The 20106-nt window shown below is 34.8% G+C and overlaps 2 protein-coding genes across 3 annotated transcripts; one reads left to right on the top strand and one right to left on the bottom strand.

Annotated features, from left to right (window-relative positions):
• The first annotated feature begins 7236 nt into the window (after positions 1-7236).
• Positions 7237-9267, top strand: LOC133821955 (homocysteine S-methyltransferase 1). Its single transcript, XM_062254140.1, has 7 exons — positions 7237-7585; positions 7663-7719; positions 7864-8069; positions 8164-8293; positions 8394-8597; positions 8675-8746; positions 8841-9267. Exons 1-7 carry the CDS (start codon positions 7328-7330, stop codon positions 8982-8984), a joined length of 1071 nt encoding a protein of 356 aa, XP_062110124.1. The 5' UTR covers positions 7237-7327; the 3' UTR covers positions 8985-9267.
• An 81-nt stretch (positions 9268-9348) lies between these two features.
• On the bottom strand, positions 9349-16262 carry LOC133821956 (protein FLX-like 3). Of its 2 annotated transcripts, none has more exons than XM_062254142.1 (4): positions 16111-16262; positions 10106-10642; positions 9806-9957; positions 9349-9681 (listed from the first exon to the last, which is right to left on the bottom strand). In XM_062254142.1, the coding sequence occupies exons 2-4, from the start codon at positions 10630-10632 to the stop codon at positions 9554-9556; spliced, it is 807 nt and encodes a 268-aa protein (XP_062110126.1). In that variant the 5' UTR covers positions 10633-10642; positions 16111-16262; the 3' UTR covers positions 9349-9553. The 2 variants fall into 2 exon arrangements, with proteins under 2 accessions (XP_062110126.1, XP_062110125.1); XM_062254141.1 differs by having other exon boundaries at positions 10106-10659; positions 16111-16259.
• Positions 16263-20106: the final 3844 nt, after the last annotated feature.

Raw genomic sequence — 20106 nt, 5'->3', positions numbered from 1 at the left:
CACTACTAATAAATTAAAAATATCACTTAACTCGTGACATACTTTAATATTTAATTATCCAAGCACTAAAATAGTCAACATTAGGATAGCAATACAAATTAATCCATATGAACCTACAAGAAAATTTTAATTTTTTTTAATTAAAACCATTTATAAACAAAATAAATCAATGAAGATTTTATTTATAATATATAACATAAGGGGACATTAAATATAAGTGTGGGATTCACATATTCTAATGGAAAACTGACATTGTTTATAATATTTTTTGTTTGTTTTTTTCAAATACACAATCCTTACAAAAAAAAAATCTAAGACAAGACTTCTTTTTTCTCTCTCTCTTCATATAAGAGTTTTGACTATTGGTATATATGCTAAGCATGGTTCACTTTACATTGGTTCATGTGTGGAATTATTTCCAATTGCATCTAAACTCATATTTGGCCTCAAAAATTATGTTCATTCTGATTCTCAACTTTACTCATTTCTGGGTTCCTCAATAGTGTTCTTTGTAACATGTCCTGGTGGACATTGTTTTTTTTTTTGCTGAAAGGCCACTCCCAACAGAGGAAGGAGGAAGCTTAAATAAGAGGTATTTGTGTTGTAATCAGTATTGATTCAAGCACACTCACCACCTAAGGTCTCTTAGCTTGACCTAGAGTGGCCCTATTTTTTGACAAAAAAAAAATTAAATAAATACAATTAGGTTGCCCATTCCAAAGGAATTTAGGTACCTTAAAAATAATAATGAAATAAGTATTATTATTAGAGTATCCAAAAATGATTGTTGGACTACATTGGTGTTTAAAGCCTGAGCCTGCAGTAGGCCTATCCATGGGGCTAATGTTGGGCCTTGATGTGGCTTTCTAGGCCTGCATCAATAGATGTCTAGGCCTATGCATGCGTTGGTACTTGAAATGATCACACATATTGACAGATAAGAAGGACTCGATTATTTGCTTATGTATAAATGATCTCAACAATCTCATTTAATACACGCGTTGAAACTTAGATCATGTTCGGTTTGCATGAGTGAAGATTCGAATAGAATGAGAATTCATATTCTTATGTTTGTTTTGGAGTTTGGAGTATGTTAATGGAATTTCATAAGAATAATAATTCCTATTTTTAGTGGAATTTTTATTCCACTCTCAAACCATTGGAAATGAAACATTTCTAAAATAATATTAGAAGAAAAAAAAAGTAAAATGACCATTTTGTTGCAAATCTTTTTATTGAATATTAAAAAAATGGGGGATATTTTTATCAATACACCACTTATTCCATTATATTTCTAAACCAATCCAAACCAAACCAAACAAAATAATTATAATTGGAATGTTCACTCCAAAACTAAACAAAACATCATAATATCATTAATATTACTATTCTTATTTCATTTCATTACTATTACCATTACCATTATCATTATATTCCAATTCTATTCCACTGAACCAAACACTACCTTAAGGTCCAATCTATTTCTCTCTTCATTCATTTACTCACAAGTACCAAAACAATGCCACCGCAAGGGTTGAACCTACTCCAAGACTCGAGAGCAGCCAAACTCGGTGATCTCGGGTTTGAATCTACCCTGTGGCTATAGCTTGATAACAACATGTACCACAAATTTTACATTCTTTTTTCTGTATTGCATTGAGGTGAAATATTGTACCAACAATGATAATATAAAATTCATTTTAAAATATTGAATTTTATTTTGTATAAATAATAAAAATTCTCCATCTCCTCTTCCTTCATTTTCATATTTTAAAATTATTTCATTAAATATGACCAAATACAAATAAAAATGCACACATATTAGGAGTCGAATTAAATTCTTTCCCTTCTACACACGCATACACACTCTTACATTCAAACTAATTGAACTAATAATCTCAACTCACTTATGCTATATATAAAAACCATTTCAATATACTATACATATTGCTATTATACATTATATATTATTATTAAGCAATTTAATATAATTCATCATGAATAATCAAATACATGTTACTTTCCCGACAATGGCAAAACCATGGTCATGGGACCTCATGGCATGGATCCAGCGGTATTACATGAAATTTCTAATCTAATTCATAATAATCATCAAAACTATTTTAAGGACAATTTATTTATTTATCTATTAATTTATACAAAGTCAAAATCCACCTTGCATTCTCATGAATATCATAACATGATGATGCGTCGATGACCGACAATGAATATATTTCATTATTAGAAAAAGAAAAACAATGAGTTTCGTTTATTCAGTCACATCACGTAGTGCTAGAGGCAACCTTTTCAATAATTTATTTATTTTATAATAAATGATATTTGCTAAATTGTGTAAAGAGTTATTAATGTATTTAATGAGGTTTGGTACGTAGGTTAGGACACTTTGAACAATATTCACCAAACCCTAAATTCCTATATCACTTCGTCTCTTTCTTTCTCCCCAATATATAAATCTTTTCTATATAATAAGTGTGTAGGTAACGAAATATTTTTTGTTTTAAAAGTTTTTTATTTTTTTAATATTAATTTTAACAAAAAAAATTTATATTTAACATAATATTTTTATATTTAACGATAGTTTGTAAATACTTAAACTTAAATAAAATAAAATAAATAATTAAAATAGAATATTTTTGAGAAATTTTATAATGATAATTATTTAAAAATAATAAATAATTAAACAAATTAAAATATGATATTTTTCAAATATTTTACAATGATAATTATTTTAAAATAATAAAAAATTAAAAAAATATATTTTTTAGATATTTTACAAATCATTTAAAAATAATAAAACCATACATTTGATAACTTAAATAAAATTTATTTAAACTTAAACTCACTTATTAGAATAATATCATATTAAACATATAATATAATCTACTGTCAATTAGCAACAAATTATTTAAAAAAAAACTAGCAAGAAACTTAAATTTAAAATCTACGTATAATATTTAATATTATATTAAAAATATAATATATAATTTCTTGTTGTCACTCTCAAATTAAAAAACTAGAACAAACATAAACTAAACAAAAAAAAATAAATTATTTAATTAAAATATTATATTTATTTAAAATTTAATAAAAATAATTAATAAATTTTATAAATAAAACTAAGCAAACGTGCATACTGCACGTTGTTTGTATCTAGTACTAAATACAAGCAACAAGCAACATACAACATATGTACATTTGTTTAGTTTTATTTATAGAATTTATTAATTATTTTTTCTTAAATTTATATTATAGTCATATAAATTTTTGAAATAAATATCCTAGTTTAATTAAATATTTTTTTTATTTTTGTTTAAGTTTATGTTTGGTTTAGGTTTTAAATTTGGGAGTGACAACAAGAGATTATATATTATATATTTAATGTAATATTAAATATTATAGGTGGATTTTAAATTTAAGTTTCTTGCAAGTTTTTTTAAAAAAAAAAAAGTAATTTGTTGCTAATTTACAGTAAATTATATTATATGTTTAATATGATATTATTCTAATAAGTAAGTTTAAGTTTAATTAAATTTTATTTAAGTTATAAAACGTATGATTTTATTATTTTAAAATAATTATCATTATAAAATATTTGAAAAATATCATATTTTAATTTGTTTAATGATTTATTATTTTAAAATAATTATCATCGTAAAATATCTGAAAAATATCATATTTTAATTTGTTTAATTATTTATTAATTTTAAATAATTATTATTGTAAAATATCTTAAAAATATCATATTTTAATTTTTTAATTAATTGTTTACAAACTACCATTAAATATAAAAAATTCGGTTAAATATAAGAATATTTCGCTAAAATTAACATTAAAAAAATAAAAAATCGTTAAAACCAAAAAAAATTGTTATTTACCCATTTATTATATAAAAGATAAATATATATATATGACATGAAATGATCCAATAAATAAACCAACGAAAGATCAAATAATCAGAGTATTTAAAGAATTGGTGTATTTACCACTCAGATCAAAGTGTACGTTGTTTCATTAAAATATAATAGACCCTAATGAAGATTGAATCTATAAGGACACAGACCCAGATATTGCACAACATGTTAGCTGTAGTAAGTTTAGATAAGTTTTTTTATATTGGTTTGAAACAAACAGTTGTATTTAGCAGTTTTAATAAAGGGAAAAAAAACTCTACCTAATAGTAGATCATTAAAATAACTTATCATATAAGTAACTTAAAATCTCTGATTTTTTATAAGAAATATTGATACACGTGTGAGTTTTTTTCCAATAAATTATATTTATTTAAAATGACACCTATTATATGTTAAAAAAAATACAACGATAATTTCTTTATTAATTAACTGAATTTTTGTGTTTTTTTTTTTTTGTGAGAGAGAGGAAGTTCTTTATCAACTTAAACATCATAATTCTTTTGTGGCCATATACTTCCCATTCCAATCACAAATTAATAATCATAAATATAAAAAATAAACAAAGTCATTCAACTCATTCTTCATTCTAAAAATGAATTCTGTTCGAATATTTTTAGCATGGTCGTCAGTCAACAAATCTAACACACTGAGCATAGGTCAAACAGATATAACCATAACCAGTCTAACAAGACATTTTATAACAAAGAGCATAAGGAAGGAAAATGATTATTATTTTTGTGGTATATATATCCACCAACTATGAAAACCTTTACTACTCGAAATCTTGAAGAAATTATTAAGACAATAAAATTTTAGAAGTTGGGATCTCAAATTTCAAAACTAATGCGTAACAAAGTATTAGGAGGGTGAGAAGATAATATTTTTTACACTAAATATTAACTAAAGTACATTTTTTTTTTTTTAAAAAAAAAATTAAATAAAGTTTTGAAAGGTTTGTGTGGATAGAATCTTATGGGGGTATAATAAGAAAATTGGTGAAGAGGGAAAAAACAGTTGCAAAGAAGATAATTGTAATTATATCTTATATATAAAAGAATTTATATTTTTTGTGGATACTGAATTTTTTTCGATTACCTGTTTGGACCATGTATTTTAAAAATTCATTTTTATAAAATGGTTAAAATAAACCCCAAAACTCAATTTTGATGAAGAAAAAATTGAATATAACAATACAATTTTTAAGCAGAATGATTTTATTTTTGTTATGAATTGTTAGTTTGATGAATTATTTGTGATTTTACTTGAAAAAACTTTGACCAAAATTGAGTTTAAAGTTTTATTTGAATTATTTTACAAAATATAAAGTCTAAAAAATAATTTATCAAAATACATGATTCGATTCAAACAGATAATGAGACAAAACTTAAAAAAATATAAGTTGCTCTCCAATTTTATCATAAATTAATTTTATAAGAACTCATGATGATCTTGCTTTTTTTTTAAACACATACCCAATCAAATCTCACCAAACAAGTTATGGACCGTATCTATGAAAATCTGACCAAGTAAAATTGGGAAGCCTTTATATATATTTGTTTAATTGGAAGGTATATTTAGTCTCATATTTCAACTCCAATATGTATATGAAATATGTCTTAGCATATACTAACACATAGTCCAACCTATCATTTATCATAATTAAAAAAATGCAATATGGTTCTACCTACCAATGAAGCCTGCCCTTGACTTTTATCATTTATCATCTATCATTTTTATTTTTTGGATCAACTCAACAAACCCCTTTTAAATAAAAAAATCAGTTTGTTAATATTATTAATCAATTTAAATGCCAATAGATAACATCTTAATTAATAATACCTATCCCAGATTCACAAAGACAATTAATTCAACGTGCAGACAAATATGAGTGCAATGCAATACACTTCAAACTATTTTCTGTGTCCCAAAGTCCAAGGCACTTCACTTTAACATGGAATGGAAGCATAGCACAGTGATTATAATTTATTTTTTCAAGCAATCTTAGATTAAATTCTACTTTTTGCTTTGGTATTCCTCAATTTCCATGAAAAGATTACTCAAAAAGTGGCATGATAAACGGCAATATATCTTTATAGCTTTGACTCTTTTCCCTAAAACGATTCAAATGTTCGACTCGATCTCTTCTAGTTTTTTTTTCTTTGAATATATCAAATATAAATGTTTCACTAATGAAAATGAAATAATTTTATATTGCAAACCTACTAAACTATGTGTCTTGAAAATACTTTGAACTAAAGCTCTACGCGTTCTTACCTAACCTTGAAAGCTATGTCGTTTCTTTAAGGCAACTATGTAGTTACATTCTCATACCAACCTCCAAATTTTGTTTAGTCTTGACCTAGCATTGAAAACTATGTTTCTTTTTATATATTTTACTTCGAGTGAAAGTTTATTGTGTAATTCACCCAAAAAAAATTAAATTATGGTGATTGTTGTAATTTAATAAATTTCACATATTATTTTTAAATTTTAAATATGTGACCAATCACTATATTTTACAATTGATGTTGGGTAACATTGATGCCTAGTATAATTTTTTTTTGGATTTAACTGAAAAAAAACACCTTAAGCCATCTAAACCACCAAAGTTTTATTTTACTTCAGGGTCGTTTGGTATCATTTTATACGGTATAGTATTATATTTTGTATTGATATATATATATATAATATTTTAATAAAAGTTAATATCATATATAAGACTATGATCTTGGTTGGCTGGTCTTTTTTAAGTTTCTTTTGGGCTTCTGAAGTTCCAAAAACACTTTTGTTATTGGTTGGAACTATTGAGTTTTAACTTTTACTTTTAAAAAACTCTTTTAACAGAAACTAACTTTAGTAGCTTCCTCTGGAAGAACTTCCTAAAAAACTAAAAGCAGAAGCAGTTTCAACTTTTACTTTTAAAAAACTCTTTTAACAGAAACAACTTTAGCAATTTTCTCAAGAAGAGTTTCGTGAAAATCTAAAAGCAGAAGTAGAAACAGAATTTCAGTCAAACAGGACTCGTATAAAAATATGTTATACAATACAGCTCAATATAATATTGAGGGTTGTTATTTGGCGATATCAAACACCACAAAAGAATTAATTATCAAATTAAATTAAATTTTACTAATAGCATTACGATAACTCGTTGTTGTTGTCCATGATATTAAAGAATACAATACCCGGCATCAAACACATCACTCTACATCAATGCAGGCATTAAATTTAGAGCTGGACTAAATTAATGGATAATGTGAATATGGACCTATATAAAGGTATGGGGGGCATTAGATACCAAAACTACAAAGAAAGAAAGGTGAAAGTGAACTAATACAAGTATTGCGTCTCGATACACCTGTAATCAACCAACTCCTATGCCACCGGCGCCATAAATGCAAGGCACTCTTAAATCCAATCCAATCACATTTTCATTTCTTACACTCACAACAATCAGCAAAAGACAAGAACAGACAGAAAGAGAAATGGGAATCGGGAAAACGACGCCGTTGGAAGATGTAATAGAAAAGGCTGGAGGATGTGCGGTGGTGGACGGAGGTTTCGCAACCCAACTGGAGATACATGGCGCAGACATTAATGATCCTCTTTGGAGCGCTCTCTGCCTCATCAAAGACCCTCATCTAATCAAACTCGTATTTTTCTTTAACTTCTTTCTTCTGTGTTTTATGTCTTCTTCTGGGATTTTTGAGTTTATTTTTGGAATGTATAGGTTCACGAGGAATATCTGGAAGCCGGTGCTGACATTTTGGTCACTTCTTCCTACCAGGTTCGATCTCAACATATATTGAACATTTCGAATACAGAGCACAAGCTCAACTATGGGGTTCTTATATATGGAAAAAGATTGGATTTGAACATAAGATATTTGACATTGGTCTTGTCGATTAAGCTCAAGTGATTTATATTACAGGCCACAATTCCAGGATTTGTGTCGAGGGGACTTTCCTTTGAAGAAGGGGAGTCACTACTGAGAAGGAGCGTGAAATTGGCGGTAGAAGCTCGAAACAGCTTCTGGGAGTCCATAAAAGATACGCCTGGCCATGCCTATAACAGGGCCTTGGTTGCAGCCTCCATTGGAAGCTATGGAGCTTATCTTGCCGATGGCTCTGAATATAGGTATCATGCCTGGCCCACAATACACCATTATTCATGTTACAATGTTTGTAGATAGCACGTGGTACTGACTATGTCATTCATTATCTTGTTCCAGCGGGTGTTATGGATCAAACGTTGGTTTGGATAAGCTTAAGGACTTCCACCGACGTAGATTGCAAGTTCTTGTTGAAGCAGGCCCGGACTTACTCGCGTTTGAGACCATTCCCAATAAGCTAGAGGCTCAGGTTTGTGTTTTTGTACATTCTCTTTTGTGTTAAGACCAGACCATGTTAAATATGAGCAAGTTTAGAGTTGTAAAATCTGATTGGCTTTGAAACTTTGCAGGCTTGCATAGAGTTGCTTGAAGAAGAAAAAGTTAAAATACCATCTTGGATCTGCTTTAGCTCTGTAGATGGAGAGAATGCCCCATCAGGGGAGAGTTTTAAGGAGTGCCTTAATATCATAAACAAGTGTGACAAAGTTAAGGCCGTGGGAATCAACTGTGCTCCTCCTCAGTTTATTGAAGCTCTCATCCTGACACTCAATAAGGTAAATCTTAGAAAAAACATAGGGAGAGAGTTCGAGTTTTGAGTAGCATGAACTTAACTTGATTTTCTTCTATATAGTTAACGGACAAAGCAATTGTTGTCTACCCTAATAGTGGTGAGGTATGGGATGGCAGAGATAAGAAATGGCTGGTGAGTTCATTGTAAATTTTGAAGTTTTATCTATCTCTAAAACTAGTGGTGTTTGATTATATTAACAGATGTAATCTTGGTTTTGGATTAACAGCCTTCAAAGTGCTTCAACCACCATAAATTTGAATGTTATGCGAAGAGATGGCGTGATGCCGGGGCTAAGCTGATCGGAGGATGTTGCCGGACGACACCTTCCACCGTTCAGGCCATTTCAAGAGCTTTGAAAGAAAAGTTCTAATGTCAGTCAGTCTTCGACTTAACTAGTATAATTCATTGCTGTCTTACAAGACAGCTAAAAGATGATTAAAAGAGGCTTTCATGTTCGGCGCAAGTGTCATTCTTCTGCAGATTACCAAATTAACAACGGAATACAATAACTAATGATACTTAGTATGAAAGAGAGAGTTGTTATTTGTTTATCTTTTGTCCATCTATTGATTTATTTATTTGAATCATGGAATGTACTCTTGGGCTGCTTATCTGTGCTGGATATTTAATATATTTTTGGCAAGATTCATCTAGTATCGGTCTACATTCTCAAATTAAACAAATTTCCAAGACAATCATTACTTCTAAATTTCCCTTAATTTAATTGCAGAAAATTTTTGTTAAATGGCTTAATGAAATCATAGCATTGCAGCAACGGTGGCCCACATCAGTAAAAATTAGGAAGATACACACAGAACTAATGTCAGCATTTTTCAGAAATTTACAAGCCAGAATTTGAGTGGAAATCCCAGTTGCATCACACTTAAATGAAAGAGGGCCATAAGTAGAAAATTAATTAAGAGCGTCTAAATGCATATTTCATCGTCGAGGAGGAGGAGGGCCTTGCTTATCATAATATCTTAAGCCACTGGCATAGCGATCACCAGATGCCACACCTGCATATCTCCTTTCAGGGCTTCCATTCAGTGCCTCGTAACCCCAGCTACCTATAAGTTTTTAATATTAAAAAAGGGTCTTAAAACAAACATATTTACTTCTATCCTGAGGTAGAGTACTAAAAGATCAAAATTGTGAACAACCATTCTAATGATTAGAGAAACAAGAGATCACCTTGCCCTTGTTCTTGTGCTCTTCTGTCTGCAATTTGCCTTTCTGCACGTAACTTTTCTATTTCACGAGCCATGAAAAGGAGGTTCTTTTCCATTGCTTGGTTCTGTTCAACTTGTTCTTGGTTTACTGATTTCTCATATTCATGAGCCCTCCTAAATTTAAGAGACAAGTATTAACAATGTAATTATATAAAATACAAAGCGCTTCTCTTCTTTTCTATTTATTATGACTTTCAACAACCAAAATGGCAATAGATACAACTCGACTTGGAATATAATGAGAGTGGTTTAATAATCAAACCTTGCTTCGAGAATATCTTTGCGAACCCCATCAATATCTGTTCTTATCGAAACAAGTTGCTGATTCTCTACTTGCAGTCGATTAACAACTTTTGTGAGGCCCTGGACTTGGGCAGACATCTCCTTCCGTGAAGAATTTAATTTCTGAATTTCAGCTCTTAACTGAACAACCTCAGCCTTTACAGGCTCAGTCGATTTGAGATCAACTTCTAGCTTTCGTACTTTCTCCTTTAAATCTCTTGCCCGTGCGTCCTTCTCTGCACCAAGTGTTGGTATGACCTGACCTAATCTACGAATCTCATCTTTCGCAGCTGTCAAATCCCTTTGAAGGAGGGTGTTATCTTCAATTACAAGCCGATTCTCAGAAAGAATCCTCCTTATATCTCTATGTTGTATCTCACGTTCTTCTTCTAAACCTGCAGGGTGAATAGGGAGGGATCCTAGTCCTCGACTCATAATAGGCCGACGATCATCATGAAATTCTCGGAAGTCATCAGGGTGGCGAGGCATACGATTCCTCCAAGCCATGATTGAGAACCTACAGAAATTCTGTAACTGTCACATAAAGGGGTTAATCCATTTGATGTAATGCAATTGCACTAGCTAGTTCAAGTAGGAGCAAATCTGAAAATATGATACTTTCATGGACACGGTCATTAAAAAACACAAGCCAAGCCACAATGTCTTACAAAAAGAAATGATTTACAATCTGAAATTTGTAAGCTTCCGACACTTCAAATCTCCCTACGTCCAAATAATTCATATCTAAAGCATCACAATAGCTTGACTAGACATAGATTAAAACTGTCAATTTATTGGTCGTCCCCAAGAACTTCCAACATGAAATAATTCTTGTATCGCTTGCTGAAGATGAATCTTCATGTTGACGGTGAAATCTTGTCAACGAAATTAGGTCGGAAAACTCAAAGGTGAATGTGGCGATATTTAGATAAAAACTTAGAATGAACTTATGGAAGGATAAACATAGCTGAACAATGGAGTGAAAAATGTATATTGCTTAATAGCCTCTGCATACAATGAATTTTCCAACCTAATTTCGTTGACAAGGTTTCATGATCAATAGTTTGGCGCCGTCTGTGGGAAGAACAAGCATCAGGCCAACGTGCTTTCATCACTACCAACAAAGAAAAATGCTAAGACGTTCAGAACGCCTACGGCGAATGCAAGATGATGAAGTTTGCGGGGATGGAGTAGAGTGGAGGGCGTCCAAGAAAGACCTCCCTCCACCAAGGCATGAAGGTAGACCGGAGGAACCTCTTCCCCCAGGGGAGGAGAGGGAAGCATCGTTCCCAGCTACCCATCCCGGCGGAGGTCATTCAGAGCCGCTAGTGTATCCACTTAACCGTCCCCCGTTGACACCACGCTCAGGCCACCAGGACCCAAGTCCCTCAACGCACTGGCCAGGCAAGGGTCCCGAAGTACGCTCGGTAAGTTCCAGCTCAAGGACTCGCTTCTACAAGGATGAGATTCACGAGTTGCATAAAAAGACTCGAAGGCTGGAAACCACGATAGAGAACATGCAGGAGGTTTTAAACGACCTACTGCAAGGGAAGCCAAGCATACCCCTCCCTAAGCGTAAAGGGAAGGAGCATGAAAAAGGGGAAAACACTGTCCCCATAGACGATGGGGGAACCCAACTTACCACTAGTAAAACCCCCCAGACAAAGTACCATGGGGGACCTAGGCCGACGAAAATGTCCCCAGGAGCAAAGGCAGAGGGAAGATGATGGTCGTAAGAACGAGGCCGAAGTCCCCTCAAAAGAGGCATCCCTTGGCCTAAGAAAAGAGCTCCATGGGAAGAGGTCAGAAGTAAAAACGCACCCCCCGCGGTTCCCCTGAGGAACACAACCAAGGCAAGGGATCAGTCCGAGAACCTACAAAACTCCTTATGCAAAAAGAGGAGGGGACTAGACACCAAAATGCGAAGCCCTCGAGGCAAGATCACCACTGCACTTGGGGGGCACATGGATGACGAAGGATTCGACCGCGATTCACCCTTCACAAGGGAGATTCAGGCTAAGCAAATGCCCACTGGCTTCAGAGAGCCTCGCATGACTCCGTACAAAGGTACTACGGACCCAAAATATCACTTAGACTCCTTCAATAACTTGATTAGGTTAAGAGGGGTCAACAACAGGGCAAAGTGTCATTGCTTTGTCATTACGCTTAAAGGAGTGGCGTACAAGTGGTTCAAGAGGTTAAGGCCAGGAACAATCGAGTCTGGCAACAATTCTCTGATAAATTTCTTGAGCAACACCATGCAGCCTGTGATTACGTCATGCCAACTACCAGCCTCGCTAACATAAAACAAGGCGAGAATGAAAGTCTGAAGGACTACATCCATAGGTTCAGTATAGAAGCAACAAAGGTGGGAGGTTTAACCAAAGTGGAGCACAAGATGGTTATTACAGCCGGAGTTCGTTCAGGAAGCAAGTTGTGGGATAACATGCTCAAAAGAGAAGTTTCGAATTTGGATAACTTTTTCGAGAGAGCACAGAAGTACATACGTGTGGAAGAGGGTCATAAGAACTCATATGTTGAAGAAAGCGAACCTTCCTCCAGTTGCCCTACTACCAATATGTCTGAAGATTCCATATAGAAGGGGGCATCTTGCTAGAGGGGTCGCTGACCAAGTTTGAGATTGAACGAAGACCATCTAGCCGTGAAAGTCCCGACCCGAGGGGAGATCACCTCAAAAATTGCAAAAAGGATCTCAAAAGTAGACGCTTGAAAAAATGGTCTCCAAAGTAGAAGGGTCTCAAAAGTAGACGCTTGCAAAAAAAGGGTCTCCAAAGTAGACGCTTGAGAAAAGGGTCTCCAAAGTAAACGCTTGAAAAAAGGGTCTCCAAAGTAGACGCTTGAAAAAAAGGGTCTCCAAAGTAGACGCTTGAGAAAAGGGTCTCAAAAGTAGATGCTAGCAAAAAGGGTCTCCAAAGTAGACGCTTGCAAAAGGGTCTCAAAGTAGACGCCCCCAAAAAGGGTCTCAAAGAAGACGCTTGCAAAAAGGGTCTCAAAGAAGACGCTTGCAAAAATAGTACTATGTCCAATGACGAGAAGGACGCTTCTCGCAAGAAATAATAAGCGCGCGCAAAAATATATAAAAGGATAATTAGAACCCAAGGGGTCAATATATCTTTATAGATACGATCAAGGTGCACCAAAGAGAGACCTATCGAACCCCCTTTCACGTGGGCTCCAAAGGACCTCCAGCATGATACATACAAAAAAAAAAAGGAAGAGTCTACAAGAAAGCCTTAAGGCCTCTCTATAGACTGGGGGAAGTGTGGATACCAAAAATCCACCATAAAAAAAAAATCTCCAGTACATGGTTAAAATACAAGACTAAAGGTCACTTAGTCACATTATCAGACTCAGACCTGTAAGTCTTGTGAAACTGGGAGATTGTCCCAAGGGAAGCATCACCTTATGAGTCGTGAAGTATGGCCTTGCTAGGCTAAGAGGCCAAGCTACGCGTCACGAGAGGACAGGTGCACGAGGCCCTCCCATAGCGAGGCCCTACTTATCTTGACGCTCAAAGATGTCGCGGGCACCAAAGTTGTGAATGTAGGAATTCTTCCTTTGTGAATTCCATCAAAGAGAGCCACCCTTGCTACGCAAGGCCCACGGCTGGCCTCCTACGCGCGTCGTGTCTACGCGAGACATCGCATCCTGCCTCCAAGTGATCACATGGGGTGCAGCCTCGCTAGACTTCCCGTGTCCCGCATGCATAGACGCACGCATCCGAACATAGGTCCCAAAGGGCCGCCTAGCCTTGCGAGACACTCTAAGGACCTTGAGTTCAGCACCCTGGAGTTCGACCGCTAGGCTGGTGACCCATTCCCGCAACATCGTGGCCTTGGCAATTGCCCTCTTCTTCTTTTTCGATGAGGCAAAAATTTTTGCCAAGGCCCTTTCTAGCATAGACTTGATTTCAGCAAGCTCCCCCTCGAGCTCCTGGACCCGAACCGCAAGACGGTCCCTCTCGGCATTCGACATGGAAGGGTTATGAGCCGAGTCGACAAATAGCTGAGCCATGGTATAGGCCTGGCATGGAGATCTATTTATAAGAATCAAAGAGAAGAGTCTACCAGAACACCTAAAGGCCCTCTCCTAGACTGGGGGGCAAGTGTGGATGCTCAAAATTCAACACCGGTAAAGAACCCACACCTCATGCCTAAGGTCCCTGGAAAGTCCAAAGCAACCATGTTTGAAGTCCATTTGAACCCTCAAATTAGTGCTCAAATTGACCCTGCTCCAAAAGACCCTGCTCAAATTGACCACTCCACCTTGGGCACTAGTAAAGAGCCCGCGCGCCCTGCGCGCCTTGCGACACCACCAGGAGACAAGCGTCTCGCGGCCCCCAAGATACCACACGCAACAGTCGCGCTATGGTCCTCGTGGTGGCCTCCTCTCACACACCAGCCTCGTCCTTAGGGGTGTCCACGCGGTGATCATGGAACACGAAGAGTTAGAATAAAGATGGTACGGTGTCCACGCCAGACTGGTAGTGGCAGTACAAGAATGGTACATGGCCAGGACTCCCTCAGCACACTTATGAGGTCAGTACCTGGCAAGTAGTGGGGGCATAATATGGTACCAAGACGAGCACTTTTGCAGGCCCCTGACATGTACTAGAGTAGACCACCACTCTTCCAACACCACTACCACCTGTACTGCTATCCTGACAGTGTACTCATGTACTATTTTGTCCTCCTGAGGGACCACTATATACAAAGGAGTCATTAGAGCTCCAATATAAATAGATGATCACCCCTACAGAAAAGGGATTGGAAAATTCATTGTATGCAGAGGCTATTAAGCAATATACATTTTTCACTCCATTGTTCAGCTATGTTTATCCTTCTATAAGTTCATTTTAAGTTTTTATCTAACTATCGCCACATTCACCTTTAAGTTTTCCAACCTAATTTCGTTGACAAGATTTCACCGTCAACACTTCATAATTGGTATCTTAAGCTATACACAAAACACAACTCACAACTAAAAATCTAAGCAAACATTTCGAATTTCCATGTTAAAATTAAAGCATGATATTACATCTTACGAACAAAAAAAATAAAGTATCGCTTTCGCCCCATTCAGCCTAACCCTTCAACCAAATCCTTAACCAGTGTACTCATGTACTATTTTGTCCTCCTGAGGGACCACTATGTACAAAGGAGCCATTAGAGCTCCAATATAAATAGATGATCACCCCTACAGAAAGGGGATTGGAAAATTCATTGTATGCAGAGGCTATTAAGCAATATACATTTTTGACTTCATTGTTCAGCTATGTTTATCCTTCCATAAGTTCATTCTAAGTTTTTATCTAACTATCGCCACATTCACCTTTAAGTTTTCCGACCTAATTTCGTTGACAAGATTTCACCGTCAACACTTCATAATTGGTATCTTAAGCTATACACAAAACACAACTCACAACTAAAAATCTAAGCAAACATTTCGAATTTCCATGCTAAAATTAAAGCATGATATTACATCTTACGAACAAAAAAAATAAAGTATCGCTTTCGCCCCATTCAGCCTAACCCTTCAACCAAATCCTTAACCAGCGAAACCCTGCAAGGTCACACTCCAATCTACACTCTCCCACCCCCAATCTACATTTCTTGCTTATGCCCCAAGCAAACATTTAAAAAAAAAAAAACAATCTTGAAAACTCCATTCCCAAAAATATAGTTCCTTCCATTCTACTTCACTTTCTCTCAATCAATATTTAGAGCTGAATTTGATTCATTATAGTTCAAAATAAGTACGGCAATAGGGATTTATAATCATTCATTGACGAATATCATAACTAATCAAGCTAACCCTTTTGTTAGATTTTACTATCGGGCAAATTAGGCAAATCCAGTTTCAGACGGCGTCGTATTAGGGGAAAACGACATCAAGATAGGAAATTTGGATTGGGGGGTAAGTGATTAGTTTCAAACTAATAGAGGAAAGAAAATAAAGGCTTACAGTTCAAAAATTGAGAATCGGCGTTGGCTTTCGGTGACTCACTGAGTCTGACTCCGATCTTCCTCCACTCCTCAACTTCTGCTAAAATGGCACTGTAACAAGAGTCCCGGCTGCCCTCATATTTCCCAGTTCGATTGCAAATTTACAAAATTGCCCTTGCGGAAAGCAAAGTTATTTATGGGCCTGGTACGGCTATTTTTATGGGCTTAAATGGGAAAATAGCCCAAATCTTTAAGAGAAAATTATATTTTATATGAGATTTTTAACAGAGTGTGCAAAAATATGGTTTTTTTTCAAAATAAGTTAATCTATGGCTTTTTTTAAGAATTTTTACATTAATGAGTTTATTTTCTCATATTTTTGTATAAAAATTGATTTATGTCATAATTTTACTCTTAATCAAATTTGGAATGGTATGTTTGTAATTTGATTATTATTTTTTTATGTTATTTGTTTTTTTTATATTATTTTTTTTGGGTTGTTTTGCAAATTTTTTTTTAATATGAATTTTTTTTAAATTATTATTTATTTATTATAAACATGTTTTTTTAAGATTGTACGTTTTTTTTTCAAATTCTGGGTAGGGTAACCAGTTACTTGATTGATCTTAAAAAAAATCATAGAGCTAGGTTAAATAACATGCACCAGGAGGGATAACTAGTTACCTAAGAGGGGTGACGAGTTACTCATATTAAATATGAAAAGAAACATCAAATTTGAAGGAAAAAATAGAAGAACACTTCATTAAAAAAGGAAGAAGAAGTAACTATGATTTTAATAATATAAGTAACTAGTTACCATAAAGAAACCATAAATATACACACACCAGAACGTGAAAGTAACCAGTTACTCTCAGAAATATACACACAAAGAATGTGAAGGTAACCAGTTACCCATTCATGTTTTCATATTTTTATTAGTTTTATTTCCAAATTTTGGTATTCCTATAAGTGTTACAGTAAAAAGAAAATGTTGAAAAAATTGATTTGAATTTTTTTTACATATAGTGGAAATAACTATAAAAAAATTACAATAATAAAATATAATAAATAAATAAAATAGTAGAATAATTATGTAATGTTAAAATATATGTGTGAAAAAAAAAGAAAAAAAAAAGAAATAGAATGAGAAAAGAATAAGTACAAAAATGAAAAAAAAATATGAAAAAAAACAAAAGAAATGATAAATGAGAAAAAACAAAAGAAATGGTGAATGAAAAAAAATAGATGAATAAATAAGAATGAAAAGAAGAAGAAGAAAAATAATGGAAAAATTAAAAGAAAAAAAATATGAATGAAAAAATTGGTAGAAAAAAAATGGAAGAAGAAAAAAAAGCTCATATGTGTGAAAAAAGGAAAAAAAATGGAAGGAGAAAATAATAAATACAAATATGAAGAAAAAAATAGAATAAAAAAAACTGAAAAATATGAAGAAAAAAAAACAAAACAATACAAATGAAAGAAAAAAATAGATAAATGAATAAAAATGAAAAAAAAAATAAGAATAATGAAAAAATAGAAAGAAAAAAAGATGGAGGAAAAAATTGGTAGATAAAAAAAAAAGGAAAAAATAGAAGAAAAAACAAGTAAGGGAAAAAAATAATAATAAAAAATGATGGAAAAAAATAAAAATAAAATTTCCTTCAAAATCAAAGAAAACATAACTATGATAAAAAAAAAGTGAAATTTTCATACTTTAGTTAGTTACTAATTGTGTGTCCCATACTTTAATTTTTTCTTTAATAAATTTCTCATACAAATTAAGAAAAGTATGACTCCCATATTTTTGCACATTGATAGTATAAAAGCCATATTTTTTAAAAACTCACAATCTTTAAAACAACCACGTCACTACAACAATTTTCACTTTTAATGACTCTCTATAATGACTTACACCAATGGTTGGTTCTACAGAGACTGAGAGAACACAGATTGTTTGCAAAGTTCAAGAAGTGTGAATTTTAGTTGTCTCAGGTATCCTTTCTTGGGCATATTGTCAGTAAGGAGGGGATTAAGGTGGATCCAGCAAAGATCGAAGCGGTCAGAGATTGGCCAAGGCCAGAGAATGCTTCTAAGGTTAGAAGTTTCCTTGGGTTGTCAGGGTATTACAGGCGGTTCGTGGAAGGGTTCTCGAAGATTGCTAGTGCTTTGACTGAGCTGACACGCAAGAGCCAGAAGTTTGTGTGGTCAGATAGGTGTGAGAACAGCTTCCAGGAGTTGAAGCAGAGATTGATTACAGCTCCAATTCTGAGTCTTCCGACAAATCAGGAGAAGTTTGTGATTTACTGTGATGCTTCTCATCAGGGTTGGGGCTGTGTTTTGATGCAATCAGAGAAGGTTATTGCCTATGCTTCTCGTCAGTTGAAGGAGTATGAAAAGAGATATCCTACTCATGATCTGGAGTTGGCAGCTGTGGCTTTTGCCTTGAAGATATGGAGGCATTATCTCTATGGAGAGAAATGTGAGATTTATACAGACCACAAGAGCCTAAAGTACTTATTCACCCAGAAAGACATGAACATGAGGCAAAGGCATTGGCTGGAGTTAGTAAAAGACTATGATTGTGAGATCTTGTATCATCCAGGAAAAGCCAACGTGGTAGCTGATGCTTTGAGCCGGAAGGGTCCGGGGCAGATTCATGGTATGAGACTGATAGCCAGAGAGTTAGCAGATGATATGACCAGAGCTGGTATAGAGTTGCTGGTGGGCCAATTAGCTAACATTACGCTACAGTCTACACTGTTGGAGAGGATTAAGGAGGGTCATGAGTGATCCACAGCTGATCAAGATTAGAGAGGATGTTCTGGCTGGAGCATCCAGAGATTATACAGTGTCTGAGGTAGGCTTGTTGAGATACAAGGGGCGGATATGTGTTCTGTTAGACACTGCATTGAGGCGAGAGATTCTGGATGAATCTCATTCTACACCTTACTCTTTGCATCCAGGCACCACGAAGATGTACCAGGATGTGAGATCATTATATTGGTGGCCGGGGATGAAGAGAGATGTAGTAGAGTATGTGGCTAAGTGCTTGACATGTCAGCAGGTCAAGGCTGAGCATCAGAGGCCGGCAGGGTCATTGCAGCCTCTGGATATTCCAGAATGGAAGTGGGAAGACATCACGATGGACTTTGTGGTGGGCTTACCCAGGACTACTGGTCAACATGACTCCATTTGGGTGATAGTGGATCGCTATACCAAGTCAGCTCACTTTCTGCCAGTGAGGACTACATATACAGTTGATCAGTATGCAGATCTCTATGTGAGAGAGATCGTGCGACTCCATGGTGCACCTAGGTCGATCGTGTCAGATCGGGACCCCACTTTTACTTCCAAGTTCTGGGGGAGTTTGCAGAAAGCCATGGGGACAAAGTTGAAGTTCAGTACAGCTTATCATCCTCAGACAGATGGGCAATCTGAGAGGACGATCCAGATTTTGGAGGACATGCTGAGAGCATGTGTACTGGATTTCGGTGGGTCTTGGAGTAAGTATCTGCCTTTGATAGAATTCTCCTACAACAACAGTTACCAATCTACCATTGGAGTAGCACCTTATGAGATGCTATATGGTAGGAAGTGCAGATCTCCCATCCATTGGGATGAGACAGGAGAAAGGAGATACTTAGGTCCTGATGCAGTTCAGAGGACCAGTGAGGCTATTGAGAAGATTAGAGCTAGAATGCTTGCTTCTCAGAGTAGACAGAAGAGCTATGCAGATCCCAAGCGCAGGAACGTGGAGTTCCAGGTAGGAGACTATGTTTTCCTCAGAGTCTCGCCATGGAAAGGGGTGAGAAGGTTTGGGAAGAAAGGCAAGCTGAGTCCTAGATTTGTAGGTCCATTTGAGATCCTGGAAAGGATTGGTCAGGTGGCTTACAGGTTGTCTTTGCCTCCGGCGTTGTCTGCCGTGCATAATGTGTTCCATGTATCAGCACTTCGGAGGTATGTATCTGATGTGGGCCATATTCTGAGTTATGAAGATCTGGAGCTTGAGCCAGAT

Source organism: Humulus lupulus, chromosome 3, assembly GCF_963169125.1.
Source record: "Humulus lupulus chromosome 3, drHumLupu1.1, whole genome shotgun sequence".
Taxonomy (NCBI): domain Eukaryota; kingdom Viridiplantae; phylum Streptophyta; class Magnoliopsida; order Rosales; family Cannabaceae; genus Humulus; species Humulus lupulus.
This window is presented reverse-complemented; position numbering and strand designations above follow the sequence as displayed.

Coding starts and splice junctions, on each gene's coding strand:
- LOC133821955 (XM_062254140.1), top strand. CDS start 7,328: ATGCAAGGCACTCTTAAATCCAATCCAATCACATTTTCATTTCTTACA. Junction 7,720..7,863: donor TGGTCACTTCTTCCTACCAG/GTTCGATCTCAA, acceptor TTTATATTACAG/GCCACAATTCCAGGATTTGT. Junction 8,070..8,163: donor GCCGATGGCTCTGAATATAG/GTATCATGCCTG, acceptor ATCTTGTTCCAG/CGGGTGTTATGGATCAAACG.
- LOC133821956 (XM_062254142.1), bottom strand. CDS start 10,632: ATGGCTTGGAGGAATCGTATGCCTCGCCACCCTGATGACTTCCGAGAA. Junction 9,958..10,105: donor AAAGATATTCTCGAAGCAAG/GTTTGATTATTA, acceptor TCTTAAATTTAG/GAGGGCTCATGAATATGAGA. Junction 9,682..9,805: donor AGCACAAGAACAAGGGCAAG/GTGATCTCTTGT, acceptor AAAAACTTATAG/GTAGCTGGGGTTACGAGGCA.